Raw genomic sequence first — 25,696 nt, 5'->3', positions numbered from 1 at the left:
AGTAAGTGCATTTGCTTGTGTTAGATTCTGCAGTGAGAAGACATTTCCTAAAGCCAAGATGCTGTGGAGGTTAAAAACATCCGCTGTAGAGACAGCTCAATAGGACAACTAAACATTTACATCAACACACAAGAACAACCACCGTTTTGTGAACTTAGATACACATTCACACACAAACACAGACTGAGGTGTTATTGAGAAATGAGAAATGCCAGAAAGAGAAATGTGGTAGGTGGCTGTATATAAATGTGTGAATGTGTGTGTCTGTGCATGGTCTCACCCGAGTATGCGTACGTATATGCATTTTAAGGCCATCGTTCTTGCTGAAGGCCTTGTCACAGTATGGACACTGATATGGCCGCTCACCTAAAGTCAGACAAACAAAAACAAACAAATAAGAAATTACAGAAAGTTCTGGGATAGTTCATTTATTATATTTTATGAAATATGCAGTACAGAAATTAAATACAAATTTCTCAAGGTGACATTTCAAACTATTTTTTTTTAATATAATTTAAGGTTTTTGGAAATACCTCATATGCTGTGTGTATGATAACATGTTTATGGGTAATTTAAACAAAATAATTAAATGTATTATTCAAAACTACACTTATAGCAAATTAATTCAATTTCAATTCTACTTCAATTAAAATGTAGCAAGTGCTTTGGAATTTAAAAACAATTCCCAAATAAACTCTGAATGGCGCACCAACTTGGATGTGCTTTGGGATACTTGAAAGGTACAGCCCTGCACAATAAGGCTAGGCCTTAATGCGAAACTTTTGTAAAAATTTGTTCCACGTTTTTGTTTCCACATATCCAATGCTTAGTTATGTCTGTTTTATATCCCAGGATCAAGTACCGCTTAACAGTGGATTCACTGATTCAGCTGCATATTTTGTAGATATTACAATCAGATACTCTATGGTTGTATGCACATAGAGCAGGCTTTAATCTTTGCTCTTCAGTGAATGGGAATATGCGATTTTGCCCAAAGTGGGTATAGATATATGCTGTCTGATCTTTGACTACATGAAGTCTGGAATAATGTGTCTATAAGGAATATAAAATGTGAAACAGGATTTCCAAATCAATACTCCATGCCCCCTTGGGAAACCACTTTTCCTCTACAGAAACGCAAAACCAAACACACAGGAACTCTGTTTTGTGGTTCTATCTCCACCATCTCGAACCGGAGTGACCTGAAGTGGGTGGGGTCAGTTAAACCCCGCCCCTCTTTGGATCAAAGCATCACTGGTCTGAATGGGCGAGATGTTATCTGAGCGTGCTCAAAGTACGGAGTGACATGCTGTCAATCAGAGAGTGGATGCACACGTGGGTCTGCTTTAGAAAAACTGATCCAGGTTGCAGACAGCAGGGTAGCTGTGATTAGCATTCTGCAGTGTTGCACTATGAAGTCACTTACTAACACAGTTGCACTTTAGGCGCAATTCAGTACTTCTGATTGTGTTTAGTATGAAAAACTCTAGTAATTAATGCAATAATAAGGCAATCAGTTTTTAACTGGTTTGGCTTCAGGATTCAGATTTTACATTGGACATCAAGTGGCACCCAACACTGTTCCAAAACTGTCTGATTGGCTAGCAGGAAGAAATAGGTTAACATGTTAACCATTAGCCCCTAGCTAGGGGGTCTGTGCAAAATTGAAAAATAAAATAAAATAAAATAAAAATAATAAAATAAATAAAATAAAAAAAGTGTTAAGAAATGGAAAAAAAGTAAAATGTTTACCAAAATTCAGTTATTTCATTCTGCTTTCTAAAGTCTACAAATAAATTTCAATCGAATTGAAAATTCAAATTAGATTTTTCTTCAGGTTTGTACACCTAACCTACTCTAATATTGGCTACAAAAAAAGAAAAAAAAAAAAGATAAACTTTATTAACATTACAAAGTCAATATATTCCAGATAATATTGTAATAATTTCTTTTGGCTTTAGTATAGGGACAATAGTTACATTTCAAAAAGTGTGAAAGCCCCTAGGCTACACTACAAGATAAAGTGACACTATATGAACCATATGAACAGTTGACATAATTCGCACTGCATGGATAAGCTGCAAAGCAGAAATGTCTGGGAAGCAACACTGCAAGAAGAGTTTTAGACCTGAGCCTATTTTTGCTGCACTTTGTGTGCTGAATCATTCAATAACAGCCTCTTTGCAAATCTTGAATTACGTAGTGATGGATTCACAAAGATCCACACCAAAATATGCTACTCCAACTGTTAAGATCAGACTGAAATAATTAGGAACCTTGCTAAAAATAAACTTCAGCCGTTTGTTTCAAGCATTAGAATTCTTCAGAAGGACATGCAGAGCTGTACACAGTCAGAAACAGCACAAGGTGTAGCGAACTTTCTATACATTTTACTCTTGTTAGCTCTTTTGGTGTTTAGGAATAATAGAATATATTCTAATTATTGCCTCACAGTGACTAGTTTGTCAAACAAAAAGTTTCTGATCACTTAATAGACATTGTTGTAGAAATCCAAGGATTTCAGAAAAAAACTGTACTTGATAGAGCTTGGTAACTGCAACTGTTGTAGATCACATTTAGCTCATTGGCACTGCTTCTGTTGCTCTGGCTTGTTGTGTAGGAATTATTTAGCAAGTCGCACAAATGACGGAAAATATCAGGCTCACATAACCGTGAGGTCAGCCATCACTATAGGAAGCCGAAAGAAACAGGCACGTGAAACAAAGCCCTATTCTCATTACAGGCCTTTCTGGGCTAATGAAATAAGGGTTCTCTGGATTGAGAATGACTCCCTTTGGAATAAGTATTGCGCCTGGCAATTGGAGCAGCCCCACAGAGAGATGTGAAATGGCAAAACATAACTTAATAAGCCACTGCCTTTTGAGAGATGCCAATAGCTGTGTTCCTGTGTGTGTGTCCTGATTGTGCAACAATACGCTTTCCAATTCACTTTCTTGTTAATGCAATCTCTTGAGGGAATAACTGTTGGATTCAAAAAAAGTTGTGTAGTTTAATTAGATAAACGAAGCGATTGGCGAGGAAAACTTTTTTGCTGCCCTTTGAATAATAAGGTTAATTAGCTCAGCTTCAGGGCGGAATGCACATGAGATTGCTCTGGAGACCGCTCTCCACACGAATCTGCCAAGAGCTTACCAATGATTTGTTATGGTGTTGATTTGATGGTGACAAGCTTCCCTTTTACATCCATAATCTGGCTGTAGTCCACAGTGTATATATACAGTAGAAAACAAAAGCCTCATATATAATCCACTAAGCATATTTCTTCTAAACGGAGATACTATGCCTTTCACATCCTCCAAAGTAACTTACTGCTGGAGCCCACTGCTTCCACCCACCCTAAACTAAGAGACCAGCTTAATATGTAGCAGCGTGAAAAAAGTATGATAATTCTTGGATTTAATAATTGATTGACCCTCCTTTGGCTGCAATAAGCTCAACCAAACGTTTCCTGTAACTGCGAATCAGATCTGCACAATGGTCAAGAGGAATTTTTCACTACTCCTTTTTACAAATCTGTTTCAATTCAGCAATATTTCCAGGATGTCTGGTGTGAATCTCTCTCTTGAGTTCATGTCAAAGCATCTTAATTGGGTTGAGGTCCACTCCAGAAAGCATAATTTCTTCTGCAGAAGCCATTCTTGTTGTTGATTTACTCCAGTGCTTTGGGTCAATGTCCTGTTGCACCACCCTACTTCAGTTGAGCTTCAATTGGCCGATAAACTTTCATTTTCCCATTGATGATAGCGAGTTGTCCAGGCCCTGAGGCAGCAAAGCCCTCCCTCTGCAAAAATAGAAACCTGTACACTGTCTTATCCCCATCTAGCTCTCAGGATTTTGTGGTGTCCTCCTTTGGTTTTGGTCTTATTACTAGGCCTGATGGCTAATTTTTGCCATCAGGAAACACCCTGACTCCGTAAAACTATTTTTCACAATCGCCTCTGTCAAGGTGATGCTGATGCATCTTGCATGCATTCTGAGTTCCTTCTTGCAACTTCCATCTAGAATCTCAGGTTTGGTTTACAGGTCAGCGAGTTCATCACAGATGTTCTTGGGTACATCTAAGGAGGTCTATAATACCTGAAAAGAGCTATCCATTTGCAATCCCATTAATTTCAATGGCGGTTGCTCGGCTGGTGCAAACAACCATCTGGTGAAATGTTTTTTTTTTTTCTTTTGTCTGCAGAATGCTGCCGTTGTTGCATCTACCAGCAGCGGTGAACTACTGACCAGCCCAACATGACCCACCTTGGGTACATCAGGAGGGGATCTGTCATTTTTGTTTCAATAAAAGTATTGGGTTAAAGCTTGTCTTCTTTCCTAAATGACCTCTGTAGATGATATTTGACAAGGGATTCAACAAGACCGGACTCCGGGTCTAGGGATTAGAGCATCTGTCAGGTCTGTAAAACATGGATTGGCTCAGGACAAACAGAGCCTGTACTCTCATGAGCAGATGGTACTGAGAAGAAACGTTTCTGACATCACTGGCTGATTTTCTGTCTCTTCTTCCTCAATTTGATGGATCACCGACTCTTAATGGGAGTCTCCAATTTGTGGAGACATATCAAATATATCCATGCTTCTCCCCTGTGGATCTTGGTCTAAGCTCAAAGTGCTTGATTCTGATGTGTGAGCAGTCACTTGGGTCTGTCATTCACACGGGACATGTTCTTGTTGCATTTTGTCTGGCTATATTAAATGCAAGAATATTTATGTCCGAATATGCATACTTCCCTACTATATAGTATGCTAAAAGCAGTATGTCAATGGAGGAGTATGTCAAAATCTTCAGTATTTATAAAACAGTAGGCGACAAATACCCGGATGACTTACTACCAATTGTGGGTCCACTGGATACTTTGCTATTCCACTATGCCACTGGAGCTGATGAGATATCAGATCCAAAATGCTGAATTTTAAGAAAACGTAGGAAGACCATTAGTTAGCTGGCTCTTTTCAACTGTAAGTGCTATTTATACTGAGCAAGTTGTTCCTTTTGGTTAAATTTTGCTTAACAAAACCAGAGTAAATTATTTTTGCGATTGTTGTTATTGAGTCATGAACTCAGATCATGGGACAATGAAGTATGTCCGGGAATGTATTCACATGCATACTTTTTTTAATGGCCAAGAACTACATTCTTCATCAAATGCAGTACATATTTTGAGACTACACAAATTCAGATACAGCTCATGTCATGTGTAAATAGTTTCTATGAGTGTGAACTGCCCTCTCATTTAAGGTAATTTAAGTGGTCAAAATTGACCAAATACCTTCATGTCGTGTTTTTTTTTTTTTTTAATTATTGGTGTTAAGACCATAATACGGGCTATTATTATTGCTCAAACTTGGGGTTAGGGGTTTGTTTATGTACCTAAAGTGTTAAATGTACATAAGTTTATGTTTATGTACTAAACTTTGGTGTGCGACTCGTTCTGTACCATTTGTGCTTCAGACATGAATGATACCTCAAATCATGCAGCTTGTTGAGGAGAGGTGTGCTATACTTTTCAAAATGACTTATGATTCTCACCTGGTGGACAATAAAACTATGGAAACAATTTGACTTGCACTGAAAGAGTGACAACAGATATATCTAGGTGCCACAATATCACAGAGACTTGGGGGTGGGCTCATTTGACTTGGGCCAGTAAGCAGTGACCCAGAACACCCTAGCAACAGTAGAGCAACACCCTGTCCACCATCCACAACACCATAGCATCGTGGTGGTGACTTTGCGTGGACGAATACCACTCACATTCTCTTAAGAAAATGTAAAAGTCTCAATATTTTGATCTAGCCATGTCGGTGAGGGATCCCTATCAGAGACCCTGATGTGTGTGAGCATGTCTGTGTGTGGAGAGGGGGCTAACTGATTTAGCATGTGTTGTAATGGGACACCCTCTTTGTGTGACCCGGGTGTCTCTGCTCTCCTTCCAGATCCCCAGCGGTCCCCTATAGCCCCAGACACCCCCGTCTGCTAATCGATCCGTTTGGCACCCCCTCTTGAGTATGTGTGTTTGTGTCTGGTGAACAGATGGTTGTCCCTGTCACATGCCAAGCATTATGCTGGTGTTATGCAGAGATCTTCATAGCTCAGGGCCTTCAGTATGAAAGACATTAGTCCTGTCCATCATACACTCCATCCTGGCTTCCTCTTTCTCCATCTAACATTCAAAACAGACACACACAGGCAAGCTAACACATTCATTCACACACACACAAATGTAAATCTAGGACTGAATGCCGCTGGGAATAGACCACCAGACTGGAATGGAGCTGTAATACAATATTGATCATTTTTGACTGATAAGCGATTTACTTTGATCAATCACAGACACACCCAATACCTTCACACTTGACCTACTGATTACTAACAGACCTCAAAAATGATCTCTGAGGCCACCACACTTAAATGTTACCATGTATGCACTGTATTCTGTAAATGTACATACACACACACAGTCCTGCATGCTTACAAAGGAGGTCTATAATACCTGATATGATGTATAATACCATTATAATACCACCCCCCCCACAAATTTGAAATGTTTGCTCAAGGTCGATTTTACTCTTTTAAGAGCCCTCCAAAACACTGGCACTGGTAATAGCATACAATTAGTAGTAGCAATTTACATGTTGCTCACAAAAAAAAAAATATCTCGTTAGAATACATGGCTACTTTTGAATGGCTGTCAATGGAGAAATATGCATTTTTGGGCCCAGAAGGTGAAGTTACGGCATCTACAAGCAGGGGATAACTGAGTCATGCTAACCAGCCGAACCTTGACCCTTTGATGTATAACTACACATGTGCTGATTCCCAACTAGGGACTGGTGAGAATGGTTGACCAACAAATGACAGGTTAGTGAGTTTAGGGTTAGCTAATTAACTGGAATTTGAAGCTTCAATATTTTTTAGCAGCTGTGCTTTAAATGGGATTAATTGAGGGACGCAAGTTGTCAGAGAGGGATTTAGTGTGTTGACAGTCTAACAAGCAACTGATGCAAGCTAAACCCATCTCTGACAAGTTGCATCTCTAAATTCATCCCCTTTTAAATCAAGGCTCACAGAGTCATCAAAGCTTTGCTAGTGTAACAAATGAGAGCTTTGCGTTTTTTTATAAGACTGCAAGTTAAACAATAGTTTTAAAGTTTCAAGATGTTCTCAACTTTTAAAAGCATTCTCATCTTCTTAAGATCCCTGCATTCTGCTTCATTCCGTTGAGCTCTGTCCAGCTGTTTTTGAACGCAAGTACACACCCTGTGTCAACGTCCCATAAGAAACAATCCTGATTGTGTCTGGTGGACATCATCCTAAACTAGTATAATTATACAGGGCTTCCAGTTGACAAGTTGATTAGTCATTCAAATGATCCTCCGAATAGTCTGTTTTGAAAACATGAAGTTTTTGCATGTCCCTACACCCATAATTGATGTCAAAGCAATCTACATTGTCCGATACAGAAACTGAGGAAAAATTGTTCTCCAAAAACTTCTTGAATCTGAATTTATTTACGTGGAAAATTTTGTCTGCCTTCTGTTGTTGGAATCCAGCACCATTCAGCTCAGTAGAAATGTTTATATCAACACAACTACACACCCAGTTCTACTGGAGTGGATTGGTTTGACTTTCCAGATGTGCAACACTAGACGGACAGTGTGTGATGTGTGTGTGTGTGTGTGTGTGCGCATGTTTGTGTGATTGTCTAAGTAAGCACTGTTAGACTACTGTGAGGTCACAGGCTCCTGCAGTGAGAACATCCCGAAGAATTACCCATCACCACACACACACACATACATGTATCAGCTTCCTATAACATTACTAGATACATGTGCAGATCTTCCTACAGCGGTGCTGTAACATTCTATACAGCTATTCTACATCTGGGCACGATAAATATGTCACCCCAGCCTTATTTGATATGGCTTTGTGTCTTCAGGGTCTAATTTTAGCTTGAAATTCTTTACCGGATGGATACCAGTCTTTTAAATAAGATAAAACCCTAGTTTGTTGCATTTTGACTCTCAGCATAAAATTTGGTCCACTTTGCACCTAATTCTGTCCAAGGGGCCATTTACACAACACGTTCTCACTCCCAAGGCGTCAAAGACTGATGCTTGTGCAAGAGACCAGTGCGTCTATCTACAGACGGCAAAAGAGCCTTCTTGCATCAGTTTTACGATGCATCTGGCAAGTGCGTTCTTTTCAATGAGAAACCTTTGACGTCAACTGACTAACACGATGGGCATTAGAAATTTAGCATCGTTTAATTATACGTTGGGGTACAATTTTATCATCATGACATACGTGGGGGTATGACTTTCATTTCATTTGAAATCAGCAACACTTATTCACAGTGGTTAATATTTAATCTGTTGTTAATCTGTCTATTTAAGCTGTCTGTACACATCCTGCACTGCTGAAGTGATCCGTTTAATTCCGGGTGTATTCAGAGTCTTACAATAATTTTATGTGAAGAACAAATGTAAACGTAAGTTTTTAGTCAACGATCGCGGTCACCCAGCATCCACCGTAACACAAGTTTCGTTATAACACATTCAAAATTTGCCGCCTCAAGCATAATGTCATGGGTTTGACTTCAGAGACTCGATTATGCGATTATGCCATTGGCTCTCGCATGTCTTGTGACCGATTGTCACAAGCTCAAGTATTTACCACTGGCTCTTGCGTGTCTTGTGAACGATTACAACAACCTCAAGTTCGGATGTACATGTATTTTTTGAATGAGATGTGCTGGTAGAATCAGGATGACACAGGATCAGGATGCCTTCAAGGAGGTGGAATCCTTCTGTTTCACTCTGCTACTCACACAATGCCATAGTATTGTTTGGAATATTATTATAGTGCATTTTTATAAATAAATGATCATGACTGTACTTTATCTGCTTGTTACATGTATATCAAATTATGAATATCCAAGTTTCTCTTTCATGTTTTATATTGATTATCGGTTAGGTTTAGAAATGGGGCTGGGTTAGAGGATCTAAAATATTTCATTGTATAATGTAATATCACACTAATATATTTATAAATATTATAAAACACTGAAGTTAAGCACACAAAATAATATTCAAAGATTGATAACTGACGACAAAGTTTCCCAATGAAAACAATGGGGTTTCTCACCGTGTCAATGAGAGGACGCCAGGGGGCACCTTTGGCGTCATTATGCAGATGCGGATGGCTTCTGCACAAGCGTCAAAATTGGATGCTTATGGAGTGAGAACGGGTTGATTTACACCTGGCATTATAATGCTTTTTGATCAGTTGCTTTCAGATAGAATGTCAGGTGTACTGTAAATGCACCTAATATGCATTGTGATCGGATTGTGATTGGATCACTGAAACCACATTTGGGGGTTGTCAGAGACAGATTCTGAATGCAACTGCATTTTCAATTTCCAAATATAAATACATAAGTAATTAATTATGTGATGATGTTACGCTACAGTCATCCTTCTTTTTTCTGTTAATTCACAATGTAAAGAATATAACACACACTGTGGTCTTGCTATCTTGTCACCTGATTTAATGAATGACATTCTAGGAATTATTCCAATGGAATACACTTGGAACGTCTTGCCTCTCTCCTCAAATCCCCACTCACGTCTCTATCCCGGTCTGTTTTCTTAACACCATGACTCTCACGACACTCACGTGAAACCAGCCTTTAGTTTCAGATAAGAAGCATATTTAGTGCTTATAAATCACAGAATGCGACATGAGTATCATTAAATGGCTTTGGCTGCACAAAAGAAAAAGAAAAAATTAGGAGGAAAAACCCTGAACCTGATGTAATATGTAAGTAGTATTTTCCATTTTGCATATCTCTATACAATCACAGTGGAGACACATTTTACTGAAAGGTGTAAATACAATACAGCTAAAGAATATCCAAATACTATCAGGCTATGAAACGCATGTTAAAGGAATAGTCCACCCAAAAATGGAAATTATCTCACCATTTACTCACCCTTATGCCATCCCAGATGTGTATTTCTTTCTTTTATCTGCTGAACTCAAATGAAGATTTTTTGAAGAATTTCTCAGCTCTTTTGGTCCATACAATGCAAGTGAATGAGTGCCAAACATTTAAGATTAAATCAATGTGTTCAGACACAATATGATAGGTGTGGGTGAGAAACAGATCAATATTTAAATCATTTTTACTACAAATTCTCCTCCCTGCTCAGTCAGTCTCCACTTTAATTTTCACTTTCACATTTTTCTTCTTGTGTTTTTGGTGATTCACATTCTTCATGCATATCACCCCCTACTGGGAAGGGAGAAGAATTTCTAGCAAAAAGGACTTAAATATTTGTATAAAAAATATCTGTTTCTCACCCACACCTATCATATTGTGTCATAACACTTTGATTTAACCACTGGAGTCATATGGATTACTTTTATGATGCCTTTATGTGCTTTTGGGAGCAGAAAAATTTTCAAAAAATCTTCATTTGTCTTCAGCAGAAGAAAGAAAGTCATACACATCTGGGATGGCATGAGGGTGAGTAAATGATGAGAGAATTTGCATTTTTGGGTGAACTATCCCTTTAATGCCAAGTGTAAATGGAGCCCAAGAACCACCCACTTAGGCCACACCCACAATAATCCGTTTTTATTAAGAAAGAGTTTTCTAAAGTCATTAGTTTCCAAAGAAGCGCTTCGTTTTCAGTGAAGAAAAAAAATGCAGTTCTAGTGTGGATGAAATGCATAATTGTAGTGAAATTTATGTGTTTTCAAGCAAAAACATAACGTGGATGTGGCCTTAGACAGGAAGTCCGGCTAACAGAATATACAACATTCTATTGCAAAAATAAATAAATAAAATAAGTTAATGAATTAAAAAAATTTAAGTCCCCACAAAAAGGTGTAAAAGGCAGTAAATATGTGTGACGAGGATGAGGGCGGGGCCGGGCCGTGAGGACACACGGCCGGCCCCGAATCGGGCTAATCAGCCAGAAGGGGGATAAAGACAAGCCGGAGGTGCCAGTTCGAGAGAGAGAGAGAGAGACGCACGTGGCAAATCACTAGAAAAAAAGGCACCACTGACAGCAGTAGAAGGCAGGAAAAACATTACAGGAAAACTCAGTTAACTTGGCACACATCTGCATCAAAACTAGCATAGATACAGTCAGTATTTTCCCAAAGTTGAATAGTATAAGTTGTATTTAAATGTATAAATATGTTCACTGTGGTGAGCAAGACACAGGCACAGTGGGTGTGGCGTCAGGACTCGGAGAGGCATTTATTGGGAATAATAATAAACATAACATTTTCATAAAGAGGAATATAATGTCCATGGGGAAATAGTGTCCAAAATAAAGGGAGATCTGGTGCCATCAAAGAGAATGGGGCTATGTGAAGGATGGGTGGTGATGGTAAGGTCAAAGTATAATGGGCGTGGTCCGGCGGCCACAATGTCGAGCCGAGGTGTGAGGGGCGATGGCTTCTTCATAGCGGCCCGGCATCCTGGTCCATCGGCCGCGATGTGTGCTCCAATCCCAGGCGTCGCATCTAATTCACTGCAAAGGTCCAGAGTGCAGGTCTGGTGACGCATCTAACCCATTCCTAGACTTGTAAGGATGCCAGTGTGTGTACAATAGATAGATGCCGGCTTCCCGAGGAGAGGTGAGCTCTACGTTTTAATGGCAGCAGTGATGAGGCTATTTTCACATCAGGTGTGTCTCATCATCCGCTGCTCAAATGAGGCTTATTAAATTGCACCTCTCTCTTGCCCACTCCCCTTGTGAGCCTGGCTGAAGGACGGCCCTTCGATGTGGGGCAACGTTGACGAGAGGGAGGGGCGGATCGTCCCTTCATCACATTTGGCAGCAAAATAAATTTGCAGTGAAAATTATGACAACTAATCAGTATTTCACTGTAGACACTAGAAATGCCCCGCCTCTTGCTGAAATGAAAATGTGATTGGTTATTAAATATTCCATCGTGGCTGAAACAAACTTTCTGTTTGGTTGTTCTGAGTCGAACCATCTGTCTTGCCCGTGCCTTCAGCTCAGCGCTCTGGCCTCCCGCTGCTCCGTGAATTGTTTGAGAGAATATCTGTACACTTTTTAAAATAATAATAAAAAACTTACATTGAAATAACAACTGATGGCTTCAACAGAAACACATACCACTGATTAACAAACTTGGAGCCATATGCCCAGCTATTTTTTTAAGGACTTTGCGTATAGTCACATAAAATAAGTAATGATACGTTTGCCCACCAGAACAAAGAACAGGCTTTTGATCCGTAACGTTTCTGTCAACTGAGGTGATGCCGCAGCACCGTTGAGTGAATTGTGCTTTTTTTTTTTTTTTTAAAGTACAGATATTCTCTCAAAAAATTAAATTGTGTTTAATAGTGGAACTTCCTGGTGAAGAACTACACTAGCCATTATCCTGAAGAGGACTATCCACAAATTAGAGAATTGCGGTGCAAAAAAGTGACCGCCCACTAACATTGATGCAATCGAGTCAGTCTCCATGACTAAAACTGCTTACTGTATGTATTTGAATATATCTAAAAGATATTGCAATAAAATTAAAATATATTTTTTCTATACTCATAATAAACAGCTTTAAATCAATATTTGTACATTTTCACATCATTTTTAATTTGATTACGTAATTCGCAATGCTTCATGAGATTGACATCATGTCCACAGTCTTGTACCTTTGTCTTTTTGTCCCCTTTTCAAATCCTTTTTTATTTTTGCTTCAAATAAAACTTTGTAATGTTGTGATTCACCTCGGAGCTGGTTGGTTTGGTTCATGGACATTTCACTTTAAATCCAATGGGAAATCACAAATGGGAAAAATACTTTTGGACCCAAGATGGCTGAAAAAGTGGGTGGGCACATTTAAAATGCTACATCCAATAACCAATCCCTTATAGAAATATAAGAGCCCTTCGGAAAAAAAGAACAACAAAATCGAATGAATTACAAGGTAGCAAGAAATTCAGAGGAAAACAAACAGGATTCCGCTAAGAAGTTTTGCTGGAACTTTACTCTAGTTGATGTAATAAAGATGATGAACATGGGTTGTTTTCTGTCACTTTCACCTACAGCCATCAACAGCATGTGCAGTGACCTCATGGTTAAACTGTTTTCACCAATGATGAGGGCACCAGACTAATGTGGTCTGATCTATCTTGAGGGCAAATGTATAGGCTTCTCCACACACACACACACACCTTACACATAGCGTTATACAATGGCTCTTTCAGTCTTCCATGAATAAGTTGCAAAACCAGGGTAAAACTTTAGCTTCTCCCAGGCCTTGACACCGCACATGATGTCATTCAGTCCTCTGCATTCCATAAGTGTTTCCTTCAAGTCCTCCTGTGCCCCCTGCCAATGGCACCACACTGACCATGCTGAACGTGCAAACTAAGACACATGCATGCATGTAGACTGAACATTCATTCACAATGGAGTCCTTGGGTATGTTTGGACAGTGTTTTCTTGGGAAACACCCATTTCGTCTTTAAACAGCCCAGTCTCCATCTACTTTGATGTTGTACTCTTTGTACAGTGTAGGCAGTGAGTACTACATTTTATTATGAGAGAAATGGTTTGTTGCAAATGTTCTGAGATCAGTTTTCATACAAATTTTAAAACAGCACAGTAGAGGTTCCAAAAGGTTTAGTTAATCCGGGTGTCAAATGCTTCTTAAAAAGTCAAGACAAATGAATCTGAAGCCCTCTAACCTTTATTTGCCAGAGTTTTTGTCAGACACTAACATGTGTCATGCTTTTCCTCATTGTCTTTTTGAAAGTGATGTCTTCAGGTGAAAAGCCAAGTTACTGTGATTTAATCACAATTTAGGGGATTTTGGGCACTCCACTTCACATCATGCCAAAGAACATGGCTTAAGGCCAAAGTATACTTCAGTTGTTTGCATTGCTAATTGCTCCACGCACAGTATGTGTGATGCAAATTTTGTCATCAGCATTGTCAGTGCGCGGCCTAGGTTTACTCGACACGCGCACAGTCCTTGTCTGAGCGCATCGTCGGCACATGCGCCTGCCATTGACTGTACTAAAACAGCATTGAAAAATCGTAGAGTATATTTCTGCGGTTGACTAGGTGCGATCCAATCCAGAATGCAAAAATATACCCAGGTCTTTAACCATGGTAAAATCCCTGTAACACATTGCCTCACGTTGCTTATTGCTTTAGAGCTGCTCAATGATAGAGTTGCGATGTTATACAATAGAAAATAAGGTGAGGCTTATAAAAGCAGGTTTTGTGCACTGCACAGATTTCATGACAGTGTTACTCAGATATTAAACTCTCTTGCAGAGGAGAGCTAGAGGAAGAATGGAGAAAAGACACAACTACAACAGAAACCTGTTTACCTACATAATCCATTGTTGATTTCTTCAGCAGTTTTGACCTTTCAAATAATCCCATGATGGCCTCAATTACACAAAACTTTACCCTGAAGTGAACAAAATTATGTTTTCAGAGCTTTTGGTTAAACCAACTCTCATGTCTTTTGTGGAACAAAATTAAAGTGAATTTTGTGTTTTGTGTTCCACAATGGAAAGAAATTCATACAGATTTAGAAGGAAATGAGGGTAAATAAATGATGACATAATTTTCATTTTTTTGGTAAAATAACTGTTTGTTTTATTGTTTTAACGTCCATGACATTGTGTCAACACAACCATATGAAATCTGATTGGTCTGAAATCCTTCTCTATATAGCTGTATACTAAACAACTATTTTCAAGTATTTCAGATTTTCTGCACATTGAAGTTAATTGTGAATAATCTGCCACCAAAGAGACATCAGGATCAGGCAGAAAACACACTGAACAACACTGATGTTCTTGAGCATGTGTCTCTGTAAAGACTAAGAGCAAATAATACCTGAGAATGCAAGCCCGGTTGAAAGAAAGGGAAGTCAGATTTACAGGCAGAAGAGGTCAAGGGTCACAGTGCTGATGCCTGCAAAGAGTGCTCTTTTCTTTCCATTCACTCTGCTTCTCATTCACTGAGCTGCATCCCTCACTCTCACCATGTCTACTGCATTCCAATGCGCACACACACACAAATCCACACACACACACACACACATACACACACACACACACACACACACACACACATACACACACGTTGGTGCAGTTATCATTATGTGGACTCTCCATAGATATAATTATTTTTATACTGTATGAACTATAGATTCTATCCTCTAACCCTACCCCTAAACCTAACCCTCACAAAAAAACTTGCTGCATTTTTACATTTTCAAAAAAACATCATTTAGTATGTTTTTAAGCGATTTAAATTATGGGGACACTAGAAATGTCCCCATAAGCCACATTTATAGCATTATACCCTTGTAATTAACAGTTTGTAACCAAAAAAAAAGTCCTCGTAAACCACTTAAACCTGCCCATACACACACACACACACACACACACCACACCACACAAATACTGTATGTGTGCAAATCAATCCATCCATCCAATCTGTCTGTAACCTTTATGTTGAGAGTGAGATTTCATATATACAGAATATTGATGTTTGTACGTTTGGTTGGGGGGAGGTTACAGAGAAAAGGTATGTGTGTGTGTGTGTGTGTGTGTGTGTGTGTGTGTGTGTGTGTGTGTGTGTTTGTGTGTTGTAGTCTGTTGTTATGGCAGCACAGTGGAATGTTGGGTTCTCTACTATAAAGGATCTCTAATGAACATACTCTCTGTCACTTTCTATATGCTGAAATGTACAAAGACAGACAGAAAGGGAGTGGGCCATGTTATATACTTTCTACCTGCAATAACATTTTCTCCTGAACTCACAGAGTCTGTTGCCATTCCACAAAAATACAGTAAGTACTGTGCAATGAAAAAACGGCAACCTCTGCAGACCGATCAGTTGAGAATGAATAATAAAGCAGTGTTCACTCTGTAAAGACCAGCTGATGAAAGCGTTTCAGTGTGAATAGTAGGTACTGACCTGTGTGGCTGCGGATGTGCACTCTCAGAGTCCCATTACTGGCAAACTTCTGACCACAGTATGGGCAGATCTTCTCCTTCTCTCCTGTATGGGTCTGAGAGGATGAGAAACACAGTAAAGTAAACAATCCTCTAACTTCTCTCTGACTCATCTTTGATGAGTAGTCAGTACTTCAATGTCTATGTGTAATGATCTAAACTAAATTGATCGGAGTTGAAGTGACCTAAACTGAACTGAAAAGATCTGAAGTGACGTGATATGAACTGAAGTGATCTAAACTGAAGTGACCTAAACTGGACTGAAAATATCTGAACTGAAGTGATCTGAAGTAATATAAACTAAACTGAAAATATCTGAAGTGACATGATGCAAACTGAACTGAAGTGATCTGATTTGAAGTAACCTAAACTCAACTTAAGTGATCTGAACTGGGCTGAAAATATCTACTGTAAACTAAAGTGATCCGAATTGAAGTGACCTAAACTGAACTAAAAAAGATCTAAACTCAATTGATGTGAACTGAACTTTAGTGATCTGATCGGATGTGACCTACTGAACTGAAGTGACCTAAACTAAGCTGAAAAGATCTGGGCTGGGTTTCCCAGAAGTATTGCAAGCTTAAGTTGATCGTATAGACCATTGGCACCAATGGTTTCTATGATCTACTTAGGCTTACAATGCTTTTGGGAAACACAGCCCTGAAATGAAGTGCTCTAATCTGAACTGAAAAGATTTGAACTGACATGATTTGAACTGAACCAATCTGAACTAATGTGATTTGAACTTAAGTGAACTGAACTAAAGCATTCTGAACTAAAGTTACCTAAAATTATAAACTAAAATGATCTGAACTAAAACTGAACTGAAGTGATCTTAATTGAAGCAATCTGAAATGAGGTGAGCTTAACTGAACCGATATGAACTGAACCAATCTGAAATAATGTGATCTGAACTTAAGTAAACTTAACTGAAGTGATCTGAACTGAACGATCTGAACTTAAGTAAACTTAACTGAAGTGATCTGAACTGAACCGATCTGAGCTAGTAAACTTAACTGAAGCGATCTGAACTGAACGATCTGAACTTAAGTAAACTTAACTGAAGTAATCTGAACTGAACGATCTGAACTTAAGTAAACTGAACTGAAGCGATCTGAACTGAACTGATCTGAGCTAGTAAACTTAACTGAAGAGATCTGAACTGAACCAATCTGAACTTATGTGATCTGAACTTAAGTAAACTTAACTGAAGCGATCTGAACTGAACCGATCTGAACTTAAGTAAACTTAACTGAAGCAATCTGAACTAGTAAACTTAACTGATGCGATCTGAACTGAACCGATCTGAGCTAGTAAACTTAACTGAAGTGATCTGAACTGAACCAATCTGAGCTAGTAAACTTAACTGAAGTGATCTGAACTGAACCAATCTGAACTTATGTGATCTGAACTTAAGTAAACTTAACTGAAGCAATCTGAACTGAACGATCTGAACTTAAGTAAACTTAACTGAAGTAATCTGAACTGAACCGATCTGAACTAGTAAACTTAACTGAAGCAATCTGAACTAGTAAACTTAACTGAAGCGATCTGAACTGAACCGATCTGAGCTTATGTGATCTGAACTTAAGTAAACTTAACTGAAGCGATCTGAACTGAACGATCTGAATTTAAGTAAACTTAACTGAAGTAATCTGAACTGAACGATCTGAACTTAAGTAAACTTAACTGAAGTGATCTGAACTGAACCGATCTGAGCTAGTAAACTTAACTGAAGCGATCTGAACTTAAGTAAACTTAACTGAAGCGATCTGAACTGAACCGATCTGAGCTAGTAAACTTACCTGAAGTGATCTGAACTGAACCAATCTGAACTTATGTGATCTGAACTTAAGTAAACTTAACTGAAGCAATCTGAACTGAACCGATCTGAACTAGTAAACTTAACTGTAGCAATCTGAACTGAAGTGACCTGAACTGATGTGATCTGAACTGAAGCAATCTGAACTAATGTGATCTAAACCGAGTTGAATCTAATTGTCGCTTCCTATTAAAATATTCCTGTCCTGAAACACTGTGCTATATTGACCCAAATTTCTTAAGTGTCAATAACTAGAACAAGGTTGTGCGGTTTCTTAAAATCAGCTTGTGTGCGAACAAAACTGATGTCACCAAAGTCTTACAAAACACATCCATCTTCCTACATTTTTCCAAAGAGACCTTTAATTACTAATGAAAACCACCAAGCTTGTAAGTTCTCATGCAGATCTTTTTCCATAGAATTGGCATAGAATTGAATCATATAATTTTTGGGTTGTATTCATAAAAAGCGGCTGTAAACAAGGCTTATCTCAGAGAGCCGAAGCGAATCGCTGCTCCAACTCCACCTCCTGCTATGTTCTCCATCTCTTTATCTTTTCTGCTTTTCCTCCCTTTTCCCTCTCACTTCTTTTCCTGCCTCTTATCTCTCCTCTCCCATCTCCACTTCCTCACCTCTGTCACTTCCTCTCCCTTTCAAGTAACTCTCTCTTTCTCTTCACTCATAAAGTGTGGAAAAACAGTTTAAAAATGTTATTACTCTTTCTCTCTAAATCCTTTCAAATGCCCCCCATGGTGTTATATGACGTCCCATACACACAGACACGGATGGATGAACGTAAACTCGCACACATGTCAACCAGATGCGTCTGTGTATTATTTGGGGTTTGTTTGTGTGATGGTGCTGGACATGGCACTTAACGTTTTGTAAAGTACTTGAAGGAATAAATGTGAATTGAAAAAGCTCTTGCCCATGAAAACAAAAAGTGGTCTTTTAAATGATGAGATATTTGACTGTTCTGTGTTTCAACTGTTTATTATGTGATTTTGGACTCACCTTCTTGTGGCTCTTAAGTACAGAGGGTGTGACAAAAGCCTTCTCGCACAGGTCACATTTGTACTTCTTGTGTCCGTCATGCACCACCTGAATGTGCACATTGAGCGTGTCCTTACGCTTAAAGGTGGCGTCACATTGGTCGCACTTAAACGTTCTCTCACCTAGACAAACAACAGCAGAAAAGACATGATTACAGTCATTGCATCCTATTCTAATGTCACACTTTGACTCCTTTTAGACACGAAGATGCTGACAGCCATTGTTTCTTGTTTAAAAGTGTCTCACTCAATCACAGATTGACAGGAATTCATTTTGTGTCCGAACCCACTTCGCTACCCTCAGAGTCAGTCCAGCTTAGAAAATTGTCCTATTATCCCTTATCATTTGAGCAACTTTTTCTTTCACAAACAGGATGGCAGCCCTCTATCCATTCAAAAGATGGTGAGGTTAAAACGGGGGTCATAAAAGATCAGCTAGCAAAAACGAGGAACCATTCATTACATAGAAGATGCAACACTTCCTTTTAGAAGATGCTGCTCTATTTGTCTTTCTAAAGCTTTCTGACATTTTCCAGAAATAGGGTAAACTTATTTCTTATGAAGCCTTTTCTTTTTTTTTTTTTTTTTTTGCCCGAAACATAACCTACGCAAGTACGTAAAGCTCGATTTTGTTCGAATTCATTACACAATGCAAGTACGCATTGCATTTTTTCTTAAGGGGCACTATAGCAGACGTTAGTGTGAACTGTCTGCTTCTACAGTGAGTTTTCTCTTTCAAGTCAACTACTGTCATAGCGGAGCAACAGTTTGAAGAGAATATTGCAGAAAAAGTAAGTTAAAGTCATTGTATTCACAATAACTTACCTACATAATATCAAATCCAATGTAAAGGCTTCCAGTGTAAAATCATGTGTAAAGACTTATAATGGTAAATATATTGCCTCCTTGAATAGGCCTACTGAGGATTGTTACAGCCACAGAAATGCAAGAACGCAGGTTATATATATGTTTATCCGGACTGCACGTTGACAATGGGTTGGCCAAGCGTTCGCATCTGCATATGCACTCTTGTGTAAAATATGTTTCTGGTCTTAGATGCACAAATCACATGATTTTTGTTGTGAGAACTGTTTGATATTAGATTACATAAACTTTTATCTAACAATAAATCAACTTAGCATGAAAAATGGGTCGTTTATAACACATAGACTTCATATTCTCGCCTGTGTCCAACAATTAAAATCCAACAATGTCATAATTTAATAATAATTTAATGTAATAATCTTTAACTGAATCAAATTTGTCGAACTTAAATATTAATTCTGACGATTAACATGTCAATTAAAGGGATAGTTCACCCAAAAAAGAAAATTCTCTCATTATTTACTCACCCTCATGATATCCCAGGTGTGTAAGACTTTCTTCACCAGAACATATTTGAAGAAAAATTTAAAATATCTTAGCTCAGTAGGTCTTTAAAATGCAAGTGCATGGCAATTTTTCTTTTGAAGCTCCAAAAATTACAGACAGTCAGCATAAACGTCATCCATACGACTCCAGAGGATAAATTAACGTCTTCTAAAGCAATACAATTGCTTTTGGTGAAAAAAAGATACTGAAGTACTTTTTAAACTATAAAGCATCGCTTCCGGTCAGCAGCGGTATCACGAGAACTGAGGCAAGTGCGACACATATTGAAGAGCAGCGCTGTTTACAACTGAATAGGAGGAACGCTGTCTAGAAACTTTGTTGGTTTTGGTTTAGATCTGTATTTGTATCTGTTTGTTTACTCACAATGGTGCGTTTGTGTGCTTATCCTGGATGCCTCAACCGAGAGGAGAATGTGAGATTACGTGAACTCCACCCTCTCGTGAAGCTTACCGGAAGCAAAGGTTTATAGTTAAAAAGTATTTAAATATTTATCTTTTTTCACACCAAAAGCGATCGTTTCGCTTTAAAGACATTAATTTAACCGCTAGAGTCATATCAATGACGTTTATGCTGATGTCTTTGATTTCTAGAGCTTTAAATGTCTGATCACCACCCACTTGCATTTTAAGGACCTACTGATCCAAGATATTTTTCTATTTTTCTTTAAATGTGTTCTGCAGAAGAAAGAGAGTCATACACTCTTGGGATATCATATGGGTGAGTAAATAATGAGATAATTGTAATTTTTTGGTGAACATTCCCTTGAAGTATGGTTAATTATGTATATGAAAAATGTAACGCAAAACTTAAACTTACTGTTTAATTTCACATAATTGCAATAGTAGGAAATATCAGAAGACAACGTAGAATTGGAGAAGTAGCTCGTCTCCATCTGGATTATTAGAAGAAATTGATTGGAATGCTACGTAAATTCCATAACTAGGGATGTTCCTACCATCAGAGCAAATCAAGTACCACCTTGATGTTCTTACGAACCTGTGGCAGTTGGGGGCTGTAAAAGGGTTCAATGGAAAGGAGGAGGCGGGAACCAGATGAATCATCAAAGTAATGTTTTTAATCAACTTAAACACAAAGACACACAAACGTAAATGCATACAGGGCAGCTGCCTGTAGCTCTCTCTCTCCCGAACTGCCGCATCTCTGCACCTATCCCTCTCCTCGGATGATTAGCCTGATTGGGGGCTGGGTGTGCATAGTCACGGCCCGGCCCCACCCTCCTCCTTATTACAGGGGCAGTCAGCAAACTCGAGTACAGGCAACATGCCTTTTCAAACCAATGAGAGCAGCAGCACAGCCTTCCACAGATGACAAGCTCTTGCACTCAAAGACAGCTAGACAGAGCACAACAGAACGTGTTTTTAAACATATTAAACTATGTTTAATTTGATACAGTGACCTAAAAACACAGCACTTTTGACTATAGACGCTGAAAACTAATGAGACGCACCAAAAGTGTCCGACTGACACATGAGTACATAAACCAACAATTAAAAATCAAACAAATGGAAGGCCAATAGTAGATTGAATTACTTGGAAACAAACAACATTGTCACATTTAAAGTCATTTTTGTATTGTCTAAATGCTTTATTTGTCTGCTGTCACAATATGTATATGATGTAATGTCTTTCAATTATCTGAATCAGTAGTGGATAATCCATGGCTAGGTGAGTGTTAAAGAATTTTAATGCATGACGTGGAGTCTAAGAACCACCCGACATGCGAAGCGGAGCGAAGAGCATTCAAATACTTTAACGCACATCTAGCTGTGGATTATCCTGCTTATACCATGGTCACTTGTCAGCATTGAAAGTTAAAACTGTCATTGATTTAACAGTGCAAATTTTGACTGGAACATTAATAATAACAGTTTACTTTATCTATGGTTTGTTAGATCTAGAGTTCTGCCCATTCTAAATCAGACACAGAGATAAAGTAGTGCAATAATATCACAGTATTTTGGAGACAAACACTCAAACACAAAAACTGTGAATATAAATACTCAACCCAGAAATAATAATAGCTACATAATGTAGAAGGGTTGGCACTCCTCGGAACATGTTATATTTAATTTCTATTCTTTGTCATTTTCACATTAATGAGGAAAAATGTCCTGGTTACTTGCATAACCTCCGTTCCCTGATGGAGGGAACGAGACGTTGTGTCGATGTAGTGACACTAGTGGTCACTCTTGGGAGCCCGAGACACCTCTGGTCTTTGATAAAAGGCCAATGAAAATTGGCGAGTGGTATTTGCATGCCACTCCCCCGGACATACGGGTATAAAAGGAGCTGGTATGCAACCACTCATTCAGGGGGACGCCCTTGGCGACGAGCAGATGGGGTGCGGGATCTTGAGCCGCGGGATATGCCGGATAGCCTCCGTCTGCTGCTTCACCGTCGAGAACTGCTGGGCAAAGTCCTCGGTGTCACCGAACAGGCCAGCCTGGGAGATGGGGGCAGCAAGGAACCGTGTCTTGTTGGCCTCACCCATCTCGACCAGGCTGAGCCAAAGGTGGCGCTCCTGGACCACTAATGTAGACATCGTCCGCCCGAGAGTCCACGCTGTGACCTTCGTCGTTCGGAGAGAGAGGTCGGTCGCCGAGCGCAGTTCCTGCATCAGATCTGGGGCGAAACTACCCTCGTGCAGTTCTTTTAGCGCCTTGGCTTGGTGGACCTGCAGGAGAGCCATGGCGGCTTGTCCAGCAGCGCTGTAGGCTTTGGCCGTCAGGGACGACGTGAACCTACAGGGCTTGGACGGGAGCTTTGGGCGGCCACGCCAGGTGGCGGCACTCTGCGGGCATAGGTGCACTGCAAGTGCCTTATCCACCGGGGGAATCGCTGTATAGCCCCTGGCTGCCCATCGCAACGTTGCCATGGTTATGTTCTCGCAGTGAGAACATGAAACATCCAAGAACGTTGCCTCCATGTGGGTCGTGCCCAGACACGAAAGACAGTGATCGTGACGTGTGTGCCGCTCTTTTAGAGACATATACTCTTCCAGGAAAATATACTCTCTTTTTTCTGCCGAAGCACCCAGGGGCGTCCTCTGCAGTCCACTAGTGCAGAGGAGGTAGAAGCCGCTGAAATGTGCCGTCAGATCCAGCAGAGGTGAATGAACAGTCGTGAGAATTCAGCTCAGTGAGCATGACTGTTCGGTTCCGAAGAGAAAATCTGAATGAGTGGTTGCATACCAGCTCATTTTTTACCTGTATGTCCGGGGGAGTGGCATGCAAATACCACTCGCCAATTTTCATTGGCCTTTTATCAAAGACCAGAGGTGTCTCGGGCTCCCAAGAGTGACCCCTAGTGTCACTACATCGACACAACATCGAGTGAGTGACAGATAGGGAACCACCGTTGCTGATGCGACAGTTGTAAAAGTAGCACTAACTGTACAAGACGAGGAGAAAACCATCCAAAACGCACTAATCCTGCAGACTTTTACATCTGAGAAATGAATATTTGAACAGACCATGGTATAATAATATTTATTATACCATAGTCTAGTCAATTTCTCGATTTTGACTGGTTGGAATGTGTGTGTTAAAACTATTTAATGCACAGGTAGTTCCAGTCAGTTTTAATCACCGTTCTATATTAATGCGCATACTTTGCTGTCCTCCGTAATGAGACAGTTTTACTGTATGCCTCTGTTCAAACTACTTCCGGACACAAATATAGTCTCAGGGCTGGGATTAACCATTAAATCACAAAACACAACAAGTCATGCAATGCTGTCTTTAAATCAACATTAAAGCACTGGAAAAACAGAAAAGTCAACAGTAACTAAGTTTCCATCCACTTTTTGTAATGTTCTGTTATCGACAAAGTGAAAATGCGTAAAACATTTCTTTTGAGAAAATTGCAGCCTCCGGCTCGTTTCCATTCAAATGACCTTTTACAAATTAAATAGTGTGTGTCATGACGTCATTTAAAAAAAAAAAAAAAAAGAAAAACACCTGTCACATGAGTTTTGGTTTAGTGCAAAAGAAATCTGCCCTTGAGCCGTTTCCATACAGAATGTTGTGTATATCGGAAATTGTAGCCGACCTTTCACATCCCAGATGTCCCCACATTTGTGTAAAATGTAGAGAGTATTGAGACAATTTACTGAAATTGGCCAGCTTACTGTTTAATTTCACATAATTGCAATAGTAGGAAATATCAGAAGACAACGTAGAATTGGAGAAGTAGCTCGTCTCCATCTGGATTATTAGAAGAAATTGATTGGAATGCTTGGCTTAATACAGCAGAACTGGTGGCATTAGTGAGTCTGTAATCCTGTATTACACTCCTGAATTAAAATATGGACAATCCTTTCACATTATTTAACTTTATTTGTCCTGCAGAAAATATGTTGTGAAATGCAGGGCAGCAGTATCCGAACACATAAAAACTTCAACACTCCTCTTCACCTTTCTCAAATCACAGAATTACGTGCTTATGTTCTTTTCTTATTTTTCTAACAAAAAAACCATACAAAAAAAACATGCTAATTATTTTTTTCATTTACATGTGTAAATAAATACTTGATAGCATGAAATGCTAATCTGCAGTCATTTTTTCAAAGAGAAAACAAAACAAAAACAAAAAACATCAAAACTTAGAATGTGTGAACAAATTTCGGTGTCTTTATATAACTTTTGTTATAATATAGCTCTGTTATTTATGACTTTATCTATATCCGTAAACTTGTGATTTATTTTTTTACATTTAAGTTAATTACTCCCTTCATAACCCTTTTCTCTTACAGTATGTATAAACCTATTTTTTATCTGTATATTAGCATTATTATTTTGGCACATTTGTTTAATACCCTTGGCACTGAAGTTTAGTTTTATTTTAGTTTTTCTGTTCTGAAAACATGTCTGTTATTGCAATACAATAAAAAAAGACCTCGTTGGCCGACATCCACTTCAGACACTCTGAGAACTTAAACAACCATAAATAAGACTTACAGGCTGGACAATGCAGTTTTTTTTTTTGTTTTTGTTTTTGTTTTTGTTTTTTACCAGCATGATTTCAATGGCATTTGATTAATATAAAAGTTTTTTTTTTTTTTTTAAAAAAAATTTTTTTTTAACTGGCCATTTTGGTAAAGCGCCATAATCTTTACCGGCTCTGGAACACGCAGTTCATAAAAACTCTGGAAAAACTTCCATCAAGGTAATGTGTCTTTTAAAGAAACTGATGAAAACTCGAGTCTCCTCATCCTCTCCATTATGCTGTTTGTTGTAAGGACAAATGTGATGTCATGTGACACTACATTTTTGCGTTAATGCCATTTTTCATGTTTCCAAACCAATTTTTCATGACAATTGACATGTCGACATTGGATGTATAACACT

The 25,696-nt window shown here is 38.9% G+C and overlaps 1 protein-coding gene across 1 annotated transcript in view; it reads right to left on the bottom strand.

Moving 5' to 3' along the window:
* Positions 1-25,696, bottom strand: part of LOC127418903 (PR domain zinc finger protein 5-like) — a 136,274-nt gene that overhangs the window by 43,586 nt on the left and 66,992 nt on the right. Inside the window, exons 12-14 of the mRNA XM_051659805.1 lie at positions 18,898-19,058; positions 16,024-16,117; positions 281-366 (exon numbers count right to left, since the gene is read on the bottom strand). Coding sequence (XP_051515765.1) covers positions 281-366; positions 16,024-16,117; positions 18,898-19,058 — 341 coding nt within the window. The remainder of the gene's footprint in view (positions 1-280; positions 367-16,023; positions 16,118-18,897; positions 19,059-25,696) is intronic.

This window comes from Myxocyprinus asiaticus, chromosome 28 (genome assembly GCF_019703515.2).
Source record: "Myxocyprinus asiaticus isolate MX2 ecotype Aquarium Trade chromosome 28, UBuf_Myxa_2, whole genome shotgun sequence".
Lineage (NCBI taxonomy): Eukaryota > Metazoa > Chordata > Actinopteri > Cypriniformes > Catostomidae > Myxocyprinus > Myxocyprinus asiaticus.
This window is presented reverse-complemented; position numbering and strand designations above follow the sequence as displayed.